Raw genomic sequence first — 15,878 nt, forward strand, 5'->3', positions numbered from 1 at the left:
GTAGCAGAAGTGATGAAGTAGAGAAAAATGAACATCTATGAATTGGCTTAAAAAATTAGCATGCTATTGCTATTAATTAGTCTAGCTATTAGGTTTACCTTATCTGTAATTTAAGAGTTATATTCTGAGTTGATCCCTAAAGGATGAGTGAAGTAATGACCCTAGCTCTCAGTTAATCAATCAAGTTCCTGTGTGTTAATTAATAACCTTTTGTGTTGTACTGGAGTTCCTAGACTAGTTAGTCGACAAGCATTTATTAAGGACATACTATGTATCAGGCGCTGTGCTAAGTACTAAGAAACAAAAACATTGTCCTTACCTTAAAAGAACTCACATTTTAATGGGTGATATTTATTTATTCATTCATTTATTCATTTGTTTATTTATTGAATATTTAAAAGCTATATACTGAATAAATAGAAGGTGATACTGGGTAGAGAAAGAGTAGTGGTAGAGCCATGGGGTCCAGAAGAAAGAATTGCTGGAAAAGGTGGGAATTAAATTGAGTCTTGAAGGAGTACGGGGACGGAATGAGACAGGAGTTAGAGAAGACAGCATTATTCCAGTTATGAGACCCAGGCCATAGAAAAATATGTATACAATCAGAGGATGGAAGGTCATAGATGAGAATTAGGCCAGTGCAACTGTATTCTAGAATATTTATGGGGGCAAAATGTAAGAAATTTGGAAAGGTAGGAAAGGGCCAGGTTGTTAAGTGCTTTAAATGCCAAATAGAGGAATTTATATTTTTGAAATAGATAGGGATGCTCTTGGAATTTATTTAGTAGGGGTAGGTAGATAATGGTAGACCATATCCTTGGCCAAATGGACAATCTTATCTTCATTTTAAGAAGATTAATTTGAAATCTAAGTGGAGGACACCTGGAGTAGGGAGATTTTTGAGTTAGACAAACTCAAAGGGAATTGGAACAGTTAAGGCATGAGGTGGTGAGGGTCTGCACTATGGTGATGCCAATGTAAAAGGATAGAAAAAGACAGGTACAAGAGACATTGTAAAGTAGAATGGGCAAGCCTTGGCAACAGTTTGGATATGATAGCGATGAGAGGAAGATAAGAGTGAGGAGTCAAGGAAACATCCTTTGAACTTGGTGAGTAGGGGGATGATGGTGCCTTCAAAAAGCAATACATAAGGAGTATAGGAAGAGGGGAAGAGTTGGGGGAGGAAGATAATGAGTTCAGTTTTGAACTTGGTGATTTTTAGTATGTCTGTAGAGCATTCAGTTTGAGATGCCCAGTAGACAGTTGGAATTGGGAGACATGTCAGAAGAGAGTTTAGGTGGGGATAAATATATCTGAAAATCATCTGTATAGAGGGCAGTGCCATGAGAAAGGGGTTGACAGTGTCAGAGGCTACAGAAAGTTCAAGAAGGATGAAGATTGAGAAAGACATTTGCCAATTTAGATTTGGTGAGAGACAAACAAAAATAAATACTAAATTTATCATTTAATAATTGAAGGATTTAGAGCTGTAAGACTAGAAGTCTGGAGGAAATGCAGTTTTATGTAGTGGTAGGAACATTAAATTTGGAATTGGAAAAGGACTGTTTTAAAATCCCATATCCAGTACTACTACCTATGTGACCTTATTCCAATTACTTAACCTTTCCATTCAGTATTAATTTCAAGAGCATAAATAATTATATGTGTACTACCACTCAGAGGACTGTGAAGATTAACCTTCAAGCACTAAATATCAGCAATTATTACCTAGTCTGCACTCTGAACTCCCTCATTTTATACTCATGAAAATTATGTCCCATAAAGATTAAGTAACTTGAGTTCTACAGGTAGTAAATTATACTTAGGATTTAAACTGAGGTATTCTATATCTTATTCTACTGCTTTACATGCAGTTGTTTTGATTCTTGTGTTTACATAAATGCATTCTTTCAGGTACTATCATGTACAGCTCAGTTAGGATTAGGAACCCTCTCATAGCTTAATGAGTTATTTATTACCTTCCAAACTAGGACTTCAGCAGTCAACTGAGAATGACAGTCACATCTTTAAATTCTGTATTCTACCAATGTAGAAAATAAACACTGACTAAAGGAAATAATTCACAGTTTTGCAGTTTTAAGCCTAGGAGTCAGATTGAAACTAAATCATTAGTAGCAGTATGGTAAAATTTGAGGTCTACTTGAATATGCTCATTTTCTTATCACTTCTGTTGGAATTATCTTAAGAAATACGTAGTAACAACACTATGCTATATCAGTAAGTGAGCATCTATATAATTTAATGACCAATAGACATGGCTAATGTGATATACCTTTTATGTATATTTTGGCATATAATGTATTATCAGCTGGCATATGTTTATATTATCAATATTTGCAATGTAGATATTTAAAGATTATCATCATTAGACTATTTTCTATGAAGGTTTAGAAAACTTTAATCTCAGATTAATGTATCAAATTTTAGGAATATATAGACACCGATCATTGTAAATTATAATTCCATATTGGTAAGTGACTATTGAGTGGATTAGGTCCCTCATCTCTCAATCTGACCTATAGCTCATGACAAGCTTTCTTGGTCCATGTAGGCATAGGGAGTATCACATACATCTTATAATGTTTGGTTGCAAAGATCCAGTAAAGATATGGAGAAGACCTACCTATCTGATCACCTCCATTCATGGGCTTCTTCTGTGACAGAAAAAGAATTCATACTTTTGCCTTTCATTATCTTTTATCTGACTTCTTGTAGTAGGAGTGAATGAAATACTACTATTTTCTTACTATCCTTAAGCCATATTTCTTTGAACCACTTCATGTTCTCTTACCCAAGAGCCAGGGTAAGTGGACCTAAGTACTGTTTTCATGACTACTAAAATTCTAGAATCTATTATTAATAATATCTAACATTTATATAGTGCTTGCCATATGCTAGGCACTGTGCTAAGTGCTTAAGTGCTTTACAGTTATCTCATTTGATCCTCACAACAACCCTGGAAAGTAGATGCTATTATTGTCCTTGTTTTACAAATGAAGAAATGGAGGCGAACAGATTCTAAGGACTTGTCCAGGGTGATTCAGCCACTAAATGTCTGAAGTCAAATTTCAGCTAAGGTTATGCTGATGTCAGGCTTAGTGTTCTGTTTACTATACCACCTAGCTTTCCTGAAAGGGGCAATTAGTGAACATCTGAAGAAGGAACATATATCACTAAGAGCCAACAGGGCTTCATTAAGAATGGGTCATACCAGACCACATTTCTTTTTTTTTTTTTGATAAGGTTATTAGATTGGTAAGTGAGTGGAATGTTCTATATAAAGTTTATCTAGATGGAGAAATACAGGCTAGATGATATTATAATTAGTTGAATTTAGGATTAGTTAAATTGACCCCTATTACAACTATTAATGATTTGATGCCAGTTTGGAAGGGGAAGTCTCCATGCCCTGGGGATTTGTATTTTGCTTTATGCCATTAAACATCTTTGTCAGTGCCTTGCTTTTATTTTCAGAGGAAACTATCAGTAACAAACTGGATGACAAGGTCAGGGTTTAAAAGGCTCTTGGTAGACTAAATTGTTAGGCAAAATCTAAAAACATAAAATTTAATAGAAATAGCAATAAGATCTTAAGTTAAAAAGTTTTTTTTTTTTCTAGAACTTCTCAAATTCAGGATGGGGAATATGTGGTTAGAACAGCAATAAATTTGAAGATCTGGGAATTGCAAATTCAGTATGAATCAACAGTGATATGGCAATTACAGAAACTAATGCAAGGCTTCTCTAAATATAGAAGAGTGTCCAGTAATAGTCCTACTGTTCTCTGCCCTGAATAGCCTCTTACTAGAGCATTACATTTCATCTTGAGAGCCACCTTTTAAGAAGGACATGAATAGACCAGCGAGGAAGACAACTAGAATGGTAAAGGTCCTTGAGATCATGTCATATGAGGGTCAGTTGAAGGAACTGGGGATTTTGAGCCTAGATAAAGAAGATGTAGGATGGAAAAATAGAATGAAGTGGTAGCTTTTTTAAAGTAAGTGATTGTCACATGGAAGAGGAATAAGACTTGCTCTTGGTACCAGAAACAGAACTAAGCACATGTGGTAGAAGTTTCAAAGAGACAAATTTAGACTTGACATGAGGAAAACCTTGCTAACAACTCTTATCTGTTGGAAAATGGAATGGAATAGTTCATACAGTAGTGGGTTCTATTCACTCGAGGTCTTCAGACAAAGATTTTAACACATATGTAGGAGAGAGGACTCTTGTATAAATTTGAGAGCCCTCTCACCTCTGAGATTCAGTGCTTGATTCTTTGACCATGTTTTTATATTTCTTTCTTGATTTGCAGTGAGTTGTGATATTGCTAGGTTTCAGGTTACTTTAACTTAAATAAGATGAATTGTGTTTATTCTAAGCTATTAACATCTTTGCAACAAAATTTTTTGTGGATCTCCTTATGTAGTTTAAATATTCTTCCACTAATAACTCTGCTTTATCATGCCTTAGAGGTGACTCTAGAATCTTAAAGAATGTGCTGTTGGAGTGTAAAATCTGTCTGGAACCTACTATGCTAAACATCCATGACCAGCCTAGATAAATGTGGAAAAGCCTTGTCAAGAGTACATTGGCATTAAGGTGATGATTTTGAAGGGGGAAAGACAGGCTACAGCATTTCATGAAAGAGTTCTCTAAGCCAAAGCTAGTTTGCTATCTGTTTTGTTGAAGGGAGTGCCAAGATGAGTGACATCACAAATCTTTTCAGTATTAAGCATAATTAGAAGGTCCAAGAATTGCACATAGTAATCTTTGATGCTAATAGGTTCAGCTTGAATCTCTATCCAAAATAAATGAGAATGGAGCATAGAATTATACATTTTGGGGTAGAGGGAAACTGACCAGTCATGTAGTCTAACCTTATTTTATAAATTAAAAAATTGTGTCTCAGGCAGATTGAGTTGTCCATAGTCATGTATGGGTGAGTGGCCAAGATGAGAGTCTACCATATGTCTTCACTTATAGAACCAGTGATTTTTCCACAACACTACTGGATAACTAAGCTTTTATGTTTGGGATTTGGATTTTTGGCACAATAACATTGGAAAATCAAAATTTGAGAATGTTAATTTTCAAACCAGCCTCAATTTTTAAAATGTTAACATAATAGAGCCTCATGCATTAAATATTGCTTTAAAATAGTTATCAAAAGTGTTATGATCCAGCTTTTGACATTAATGCTACTTTTTGTGATTCTTTAGATTACTTTTTAAATTTTTTTTCACCTTTACATTCTTTCCAGGATCTCTTTTTAGTTAGACATGAATTGGCCATAATGAGGCTAGCTGCTTTCATGGGAATAACTATGTTAGTTGGAATAACTGGACTCTTTTATACACAACTAATTGGCATCATCACTGTAAGTATGACAAATAATTTTGTTGACAAATGTTTTTTTTTCAATTAAAATAACTTTCTTGTGAACATTAATGAATAAAATCTTATATGTAACTTATATTTTAAAAATGAATAAACTTTCTTTATTAAATATAGATTTAATAGATTATATTCCTAAGTATAGAGTTACTAGAAAAAGCAAATTAGTGATAAAACATCTTAGTAAATAATAAAAGATTATTGACTTAGTTGGTCTGGTGACATATTTGATTATTTATCTTCATTGATAATTTATTTCACTTCAGCTTGAACCATTTAAAGTATAAATAGTAGTGGGAAGGTGAATTTCAGAATTGGTAGTTATCACTTTGATACTTTATAAGAATATATTGTTTTGTGATTTTTTCCAACACAGCAAGTTTTCATTTAAGCATGCTTTTTTTTAAACCCTTACCTTCTGTCTTTAATCAATACTCTGTATTGGTTCTAAGGCTGAAGATTGGTAAGGGCTAGGTTATGGGGGTCAAGTGACTTGCCCAGGGTTACACAGCTGAGATGTGTCTGAGGCCAGATTTGAACATAGGATTAAGCATGCTTTTAATTTCTGACTAACACCTATTTTCCAAAAAGCTATCTACCTTCATTTATTCAGCAGTAATTTTAAATCCCATGTGAAGATATCAGTGTTATATATCGGTGCTAGATATCAGTGGTGATCAGAGATGTATAAGATGCTGTCTTGGCCCTTACAAAATGCAGAGTAGGGAAGATAAAATACATGAACAAATACATAATATTATAAATAACTAATACAAATTTAAAAATTTGTAGAAGACAGGTACAAAACCTCTCCCTTGAGCTTTAGTCCTGGATCACTAATTATGGATCGAACAATACAAACTGGATGTTCCAGAGACATCTCAAACTTAAAATCTTCTACCTTTAAGCCTCTCCTTTCCAAACTTCCATTTTTCTGCCAAAGGCATCATCATCCTTGGGTCTCCTAGGTTAGGTTAGTGACCTTAGCATTACTTTCTTCATTCCCATTCACTCTAAATATCCACTTTGTTGCCATATATTTCCATTTCTATTTCTAGATTATTTCTTGTTTCCACCCTATTATTTCTACTCACATAGCTCCTACCTTAGTTATCACCTTCTTATCACATCACCTAGATTATTGAAACATCTTTATAATAGGTCTCTCTGTCTCGAGTCTCTAACCTTTCCTGGCCATCTTACAGACTCCTGTCAATTTTTTTTTTCCTTAAGCATAGATTTGACCATGTGATTCCCACCATGGAAACTTCCTATTGTTTCTAGGATAATATATAAACTTCATTGTTTGAATGTTAATTCCCTATACAACCTGCCTTTCTAGCCTCCTTTAATTTTACTTTTCTTCTTATATTTTATGATGGACCCAAAATGGTCTGTTTTTCACGTTAGTCCATCCCTTGTCTCCATGCCTTTGCACTGACCATTGCACATTCTTGGAATACATTCCCTTCTTTCCTTCTCCTCATAGAGTCACTGTCTTCACACAGCCCTTTTCCAATTTCTAGTGTTATCCTCACAAAATACCTCATATTTAACTACCACATATAGATATTTATTCACTTTATATTTATGCTCCTTATGAATTGGGATTGTTATAATTATTTGTACTCTATCTCTAGTACCTAGCACAGGGCCTGGCACATAGTAAACATTAAAACTTATTGACTACCTGACTCGTTGATTGAAAAAGTAGGTTCCAAGAAAACAGAAATTAGGTCTTACCTTGTTATGGATATAAGAAATCACAGATGGGCTCCCTGGAAGACATAGCATATGAGTAGCTTCTTAAAGAATGATGTGAATTTCAAAAAGGGACAGTTCAGACATAGAAGATGCCATGGATATCTATATGGAGTTGATACATTTAGTTGTATAAAAGGGATGGATGATGTGGAATCAAATTTGATTGGAATAGGATGCTGCCCTCTAGAAGGTAGTAGTGTGAGATAGAACTAAAAAGGAAGAAAGGCCTCCTTGCATGTGGAAGACCTTGAATGCTAAGCTCAGGAAAGTAGATTCTGTTCATTCATCATTCCTAAACCTTCAATAGACTTTGAGCAGAGAAGTGACTTGATCAGAGCTACTAAAAAAGAACTGTTGTTGAACGTATTTGTGTTATCTGATGGGGGGGGGGGACTATTCAGCCTGAGGACCCCTGCTACATCAACAAATGTCGCTGGCATAGAAAGCTAACTGTTTGTGATCTTCTCTTCATTGGAGACTAAAGAAGAGAGAGGGATGAGGTGAAGAGATGATGTTCTGAGATGAACGGAAGAGGAGAGCTAATGGACTGGTTAACTGTAGTTAGGACTGGAGGTTAGTAAAATAAAGCCATAACAGGGCTTATAGCCTAGGAAAGTTTAAAGGAGTAAAAGAACTGGAGACTACATTGGATTATGTGACATTTAGGAGATGTAAAGCATAGAGAAAGAGAAAATAACTGAGTATGACCAGCCAAAGAAATTTTAGTATTCTCTATCATGGAGGTAAAAGATTTATAGATGATGGTGAGATTGAGGAAATGATTGTCTCTTTGTGAAGCTGGGGTGGAGAGGATGCGAGACTTGAGTAAATTGGGGACGTGGAAGATACGTTTGTTTGAGGGAATGTTAGCATACATGTTGACATTCCCTCTTACAGGGAGTTGTATTGGCAAGGAAAACGGAAGCAGATAGCTTGAATTTTGAGAAAAGAGGGAGGATTATCCAAGGACCAGCAAATGGCCATCAAATACTAGTGCAGATGAACTCAGTTTAGGAGATAAGCAAATCAAATATGGGAAAAACTGCATTCGCAAAATAAATAAATAAGTTGATTATTGTCATTTCACAAAAATTTTCACCACAAGTCTTTTAAAGCGTAAACCCCTTTAAGGTATTTAAATTGTGAATTGTTCTACAAGATATGGGTTATACATATACCTTTTCAGCACTGTATTTAACTATCTATGACATTATTTATTTATTTATTCATTTATTCATTCATTTATTTATTTATTTATTTATTTATTTATATAGCATCTTTTCTTCACCAATTTCAAAGGTCTTTTAAAAACTGTCTACTAGTTAACCCAAGATTAACAACAGATATATGTAAATATGATCAGTTCAATAAAAGTCTAAGAAAAATAATAGGATTAAGAACCAAAAGAATTAAATGCTTAAAAAATAAAACATTGGGTTTTTTTTTTTACTCATTTTGAAAACTTATATTCTTCAAAGGATCACCTTCAGTAAAGTCTGTCAGATCTTTGGAAGAGTGTTTTTAATGAGCTAACTTAGTATTATAGTGATTTGCCCATGTCTTATTTGCTTTACTAGACTGCAAAAATTCTTAAGGGTAGGGAACATGTTTTCTGATTGACAAGTCACTGAAATTTTATTTTGATCCACAAAAAAGATCACTGTCCATTTCTCAGTGAACTGTTTTTCTTCCCTTGGTGAACTCTCCCCTAAATTAATTGTCATTAGTCAGAAATAGTAGTAATAATAGTAACAATCTAGATTAATGTAATGCTATTGCTGAAAATTCAAGTTTCTAATAGGGTTTTGGAGAATGTTAATATCACTGATTCAAAGGGAAATAAACCATGACTTGAGGCCTGAAAAGTAAAAATAAATGGACTTGATAGAGCTGGACCAGACTGAGAAGTCTCTAGGTGTTATGGGAGGAGCCTCTGAGAACTATATGAGTGTTAGATATGATGAGTGGAGAGGAGAATGTGAGATGTGTTATAGGTAGAAGAACCTGAATGAACTAGCACCTTGAGGTTTGATTTAGCTGGTCAGATAACACTTCAGCAGACTGACTTGGAACAAAAATGCCAAATTGTGGAGTAAGGCAATGAAAAAGATTTGAAGGGAAATGTAACTGTGTTAGAAATAAATTAAACTACAGTAACAGTAATCATGCTGTTTCTCAGCCACTAAATGTTTTTACATGGAAAAATTAGTCTTAAAAGATTAGTAATTATTGTTCTCAGCATAGATTTTAAAAGTCAAATTACCACATGATTTATAGTATATATTTACTTTTTTAAAAAACCCTAACCTTCCATCTTGGAGTCAATACTGTGTATTGGCTCCAAGGCATAAGAGCGGTAAGGGCTAGGCATTGGGACTTGCCCAGGGTCACACAGCTGGGAAGTGTCTGAGGCCAGATTTGAACCTAGGACCTCCCGTCTCTAGGCCTGACTCTCCATCTACTGAGCCACCCAGCTGCCCCCAGGAGATTTACTTTTAAATAATAAAGTCAGTGTGGAATAGTGGATAAAATTTGAAGCTAGGAGCTAGGGACATCCAGATTCAAATCCCACTTCTGATAGTTAATGGGTGTCTTTCCACAAGGCATTTACCCACTCCATGCCTGAGTCAGTGAACTAGGGAAATCTTCTAGGATGGAATTCCCACACAAAAACAAAAAATCCTTCAGGTATGCCTCTGCTGTTAAGTAGCCTAAAAACTATACTACCTCACATTTTAGTACTGAACAGTAATAAAAACCATTCATCCGAGAGTGTTGAGACATGGTTTCAAGTTCTATCTTTGGTTCTAGGTGTGGGACTATATGCAAGTCATTTCATCTAAGTCTCAGTTTACTGAAAATTAAAATGTGAATAATAATACTTGCATCATCCATATCTCCAGGTTGTTGTGACCCATATATCATTATATCATTTACCAAACAAATAAATAAACAAAAAAACAAATAAATGGGATGAATAAATAAAAGCTATTTTTAAAGTTCTTATTTCTTAATTTTGTGAATATTCATGATAAATAAGCACTTGATGCAAATCAGTGATTTCTCACTACAAAAAGCAAAAAAGGTACTATCTCCCTATGGTTAGTGGAAAGTAACAGGGTAATCATTTTGGCAGTGATCCTTTTCTGTCACTGTATAACCCATCAAAAACAGATTATCTGTGACCCAGACAAAATAATTAAAAATTACTCAAACTTTAAAATAACAGATTTACTAATCTCCTCAAAGTTAAAAAGTCCGTCTCTACACATAATGCTGCCAGATGTTTCATTTTATCTGTATAGACTAATCTGAACCCCAGTTTTAAAGGATTACCTCCGATTATTTTAATGTTTAAATACGAAACAAGATTTACGTTTCATATGTTCTTTTTTTTTTACCATTTATAAGTAGTCTGAAAATCAGTATTACATCCTATAAATATATTCCTAATCTTGTTTCATGGAAATTATTTCTACTAAGTTGTTCTGATTACTTTTGAATTTGTCTAGATTTATCTTAGGATCATAGATCCAGAGCTATACTAATGTACTTATTCTGTTTAACTGTCATTTACTAATTCTGATAATGTTTGATGGCTATTTATTACCATAATGAACTGTGACAAAGCACATTGTTAAGCAAAATGATTGTCAGTCTTTTCTTTTAGTTTTTAAAATTAAATCCTAGATGACATAACGTACAGAAATAATATCAATATTGTTGAATATCAGTACAGAAAATATAAGGTGGATTTAGTGGTTGTTTTCTCAGTTACTAATGTAGAGAAGAAAAAGCATAACAGCTGGGAAGGGAGGTTTGGGGTTTGGAGTTAGAGCACCTCCATAATGGTCTATCTGACATTGAACTCTTGTGTAGCAGCTAACTCTTCTGGCACCTATCTAACTTTTTTGTAGGAGCATTTAATTTTCAGTCCAAAGTAAAGTATATGTTGTAATGTGTTATTGATTCTGCCTTTTTCTACTTAGTATTTTTTTGGCAAAGATTAAGTGTGTAAAAAGGTACTTAGTGTTCATTTTTTCAAAATTGGAATTTTCAAAGAAATATGTTTTTGTTTCATTACTTCTTTGAATTCTCAGTGCCTAAACTAGCATCTGGATCACTTCCTAAATGACAGACACTGTGCAAAGCCCTAAAGAAATACAAAGAAAGGCAAAATACACTGTCTGCAAGAAGCTTACACTTTAAAACAATGAAATGAATTTATTTTTAACTTGTAACAGAAAAATGACATACAAAATGACATATTTTTGGACCTGATCAATGTGCCAATTTGTTTTGTTTGACTATCCATATTTATTGCAAGGATTTTGTTTTTATTTGGGTGAGGGAGTGAAAGGTAGAGAAAATTCAAGTATTTTCCTCACAACAATATTATGAAGTTAAATAAAGGAAGCAATATTATCCCTATTTTATAGAAGAGAAAAATGGAAGCTCCCACAGGTTAGATAACTTGCAGAAGACCACATGGTTCATATCAAAACAGGAACTTGAACCCAGGTACATAAGAAAAAAGTAGTCTGTTACAGAGTTTAAATTTTTATAAAACTCTGCATAAAGCAGAAATATTTATTTCTATGTTGATACTTTTTTAGAAATTCAGCATGAAAATACCAAGGATATAATTTGGGGTTTATTTTTCTTGTCCATGATGATTTTCTTACTCATGTAACTTTTTCTTTGATCTGGTATTTTGTCTTTTAAAAAATGGGCTCTTAAGAGTTGAATGTTAAAATGATGAAGTGCAAATTATGTATACATTTTACTATTTTACACTTAAAAAAACATGGAAAAAACCCTTAATCTACCTCCACCTTTGATTATAAAGGTTCTTGTGGTAAACCAGAAATTATTTTACATAAACAAGGATTAATATGCTTTTACAGCATAGAAAAGATAGTGTCTCCTCAAAGTTATACAGCTAATAATAAAACTTCTGTCTGGCTCAAAGTAGATGCTTAGTAAATAAATATTTATTAATTGATGACCATAATAGCATTGAATAAGAACTGAAAGGGACTTCATGCATTCTAGTCCAATACCCTGACATCTGAGGAAACTGAGAAACAGACTTATTTGCCCACTATCACAAAGATACTAAGTGGAAGGCCTAGGATTCAAACTAAGTTCTGAGATTCCAAATCTAGCACATTTTTCTCTGTATCATAGACTGGAAATCATGAGAATCTTTATGATGATAGATCCATAATGATGAGAAAAATTTCATTCTTCTCTCTTGAATTTTCAGGTTAAATTTACATGTAGGTACTAAAGATTTCTATATCTTTAAATAATATATGAAAAAATTATAAGAAGAAAGGAAAATCTTGTTTTTGTTTTCTAACAGAAAAGCTTCTATCCAATTTAGCTATGTAAGTAAATATTTTAAAATAAAAATATTAAAGATATTATCTATACAGAAATGATTCAGCACTGACTTAGAATTTTCATAAGGGGGTTACCTGACTTCATAGACACACACAGATGTATTCTAGACATTAATCTTCATAATTAAATTAGCCAACTATCCTTAAGAATCAGGATTTTAAATTAGCAACACTCATTCAGTGTAATCTCTACAAATTATGTTGGGTATGTTGAATCCCATATCAACTTTGTAGTTATAAAAAATTTAATTATGTTGAATACAGTTTACTGGTTATGAAGACATTCTCCTATTCTTTAAGACACTTAGCTTATTTTATAGTGAACTTAAAAAAAAGCCTTTCTTAGAAAAAACATGGTTGGCTAGCCTGCCTTAGGAATAGATACCAGGTATCCTTAAAGTGGGTCAGGGTGTCTTGGACATCCTAGAATAGTAAAAAATGGAGTTGATAATAGTAGGGAGTTAAAAAAACCCTACAAAGTTATGAAGAACATTCTATACAGTTATTTCATCTAATGCTTTAAAATATTTTTTCAAAAAGTCTGGAAATTTTTTATGGATTACATTTTTCTTCCACAAAAAGAAAAGAAATTTCATGACCATAGAAAACCTTGGAAAACTAATGAACCAGTTTGAAAACCAAATTTGTGATAATAAAAGATTAGAATTTTGTCTCGCTCTGATTGTTTAAATTTGAAATGCCATCTAAAGTAATATGCAAAATAATTCTTCTGCAAGTATTTTCACTTTAAATTTTGCTACTTTACCAATGAAAAGCATAATTGTAACACCTGAATTTTGAAGTATTTCTAGTATATATATGTGTTTATAGATAGATGAAACATCACATTTTTATGCTATCAAAATTTTAGACTTGAAATATTTGTCATTTGTTTTAAAATGCCTTTATTTGTTCTATGTAACAAAATATTTCTTTTCTGATTAAATGGTAGGTGGTATATAGCCTTTAAAATTTGAAAAACACTTTACATATGATATCTCATTTGATTTTCACAAGAACCTTGTGAAACAAGTACTATTATTCCCATTTTACAGATGAGCAAACTGAGGCTCAGAGAGAGTATAGTCACACAGTAAGTATCTGAATCAGATTTGAACTCAGATCTTCCTCACTGCAAGTCCAATGCTCTATTCACAGAATCACTTAGTTTCTTGATTAGTAAACAACCAGAAGAATAAGTAGATTCATTGAGTTTATTTTATTTTTAAGGATTTCTTTCAATAGGATAAACATTTTTTATTATTATATAGCTAAATTGGATTGAACCTTTTCTGTTAGAAAGCAAAAAAAAAAAAGATTTTCCTTTTTTCGTGTAATTTTTTCATATATTATTTAAAGATATAGAAATCTTAAGTACCTACATGTAAATTTAATCTGAAAATTCATGAGAGAAGAATGAATTTTCTTCCTATCTATTGTTATGGATCTATTATCATAAAGATTCTCATGATTTCCAGTCTATGATACAGAGGAAAATGTGCTAGATTTGGAATCTCAGAACTTAGTTTGAATCCTAGGCCTTCCACTTAGTATCTTTGTGATAGTGGGCAAATAAGTTTGTGTTTCTCAGTTTCCTCATCTGTTAGATGTCAGGGTATTGGACTAGATGGCATGAAGTCTCTTTCAGTTCTTATTCAATGCTATTATGGTCAGTAATTAATAAATATTTATTTACTAAGCATCTACTTTGAGCCAGACAGAAGTTTTATTATTAGCTGTATAATTTTGAGAAGACACTATCTTTTCTATGCTGTAAAAGCATATTAATCCTTGTTTATGTAAAATAATTTCTGGTTTACCACAAGAACCTTTATAATCAAAGGTGGAGGTGGATTACGGCTTTTTCCATGTTTTTTTAAGTATAAAAATAGTAAAATATTAAATCTGTCTTCTAAACATAATTTACACTTTATCATTTTAACATTCAACTCTTAAGAGCCCATTTTTTTGAAAGTCAGAATTCCAGATCAAAGAAAAAGTTACATGAGCAAGAAAATCATGGACAAGAAAAATAAACCCCAAATTATATTCTTGGTATTTTCATGCTGAATTTCTAAAAAAGTATCAACATAGAAATAAATATTTCTGCTTTATGCAGAGTTTTATAAAAATTTAAACTCTGTAACAGATTACTTTTTTCTTATGTACCTGGGTTCAAGTTCCTGTTTTGATATGAACCATGTGGTCTTCTGCAAGTTATCTAACCTGTGGGAGCTTCCATTTTTCTCTTCTATAAAATAGGGATAATATTGCTTCCTTTATTTAACTTCATAATATTGTTGTGAGGAAAATACTTGAATTTTCTCTACCTTTCACTCCCTCACCCAAATAAAAACAAAATCCTTGCAATAAATATGGATAGTCAAACACAACAAATTTGCACATTGATCATGTCCAAAAAGATGTCATTTTTCTGTTACAAGTTAAAAATAAATTCATTTCATTGTTTTAAAGTGTAAACTTCTTGCAGACAGTGTATTTTGCCTTTCTTTGTATTTCTTAAGGCTTTGCACAGTGTCTGTCATTTAGGAAGTGATGTTTGTTGTTTATTAAGTACCAACAGTGTTCCAGATGCTATTTTAGGCACTGAGAATTCATAGAAATAATGAAACAATATCTACCTTCAATGAACTTTTAAATGATGGGGAAGAGTATAACAGGAAAGGGCTAATAACATTATTAGAAGGAGTAAGGGAAGGGTTCTAGGAATGGGCTTATACAAAGGTATGGGAACAAGAGATGGAGTTGGAGCAGAAGGAAATCCAGGCAGAGAGTATAAGAAGGAAAAAAACCAGATTATTTTTAAAGCATGATAAATAGCTCATAGATGAAGAAAGACAGTATGTAATATTTTAAACATGATTTTAGGGAACATTTGTCCTTTGTGCTATGAGCAAATAGCTAGTGCTCTAAATTTAAGGGTTATTATATATATGTATGTTTTTTACATACATACATTTTTAAAATTTCATTTATTTTTTTATTTTACTTTCTGAAATCACATTATTCCTCTGCATTCTTAGCATACATTTATTAAGTACCTGCTATGTGACAAGTTCTGTGCTCATTGCTGGGGTTACAAAAAGGGGTAAAGATAGTCCTTGCTCTCAAAGAGCTCACATTCAAATGGGGATATGACAAGCAAATACATACAAACAAGCAGTGTACAGGATCAATAAGAAATAATTGAGGGGGAAGTAACTAGAATTAAGAGGAGTTGGGAAAGACTTCATGTAAATGCTAAGATTTTAGTTTAGACTTAAAGTC

The 15,878-nt window shown here is 32.9% G+C and overlaps 1 protein-coding gene across 2 annotated transcripts in view; it reads left to right on the forward strand.

Moving 5' to 3' along the window:
- ZDHHC21 (zinc finger DHHC-type palmitoyltransferase 21) overlaps positions 1-15,878 on the forward strand; it is a 67,963-nt gene that overhangs the window by 36,487 nt on the left and 15,598 nt on the right. For both annotated transcript variants that reach the window (XM_001365943.4, XM_056805358.1), the window contains one exon: positions 5,285-5,401. In XM_001365943.4, coding sequence (XP_001365980.1) covers positions 5,285-5,401 — 117 coding nt within the window. The remainder of the gene's footprint in view (positions 1-5,284; positions 5,402-15,878) is intronic.

This window comes from Monodelphis domestica, chromosome 7 (genome assembly GCF_027887165.1).
Source record: "Monodelphis domestica isolate mMonDom1 chromosome 7, mMonDom1.pri, whole genome shotgun sequence".
Lineage (NCBI taxonomy): Eukaryota > Metazoa > Chordata > Mammalia > Didelphimorphia > Didelphidae > Monodelphis > Monodelphis domestica.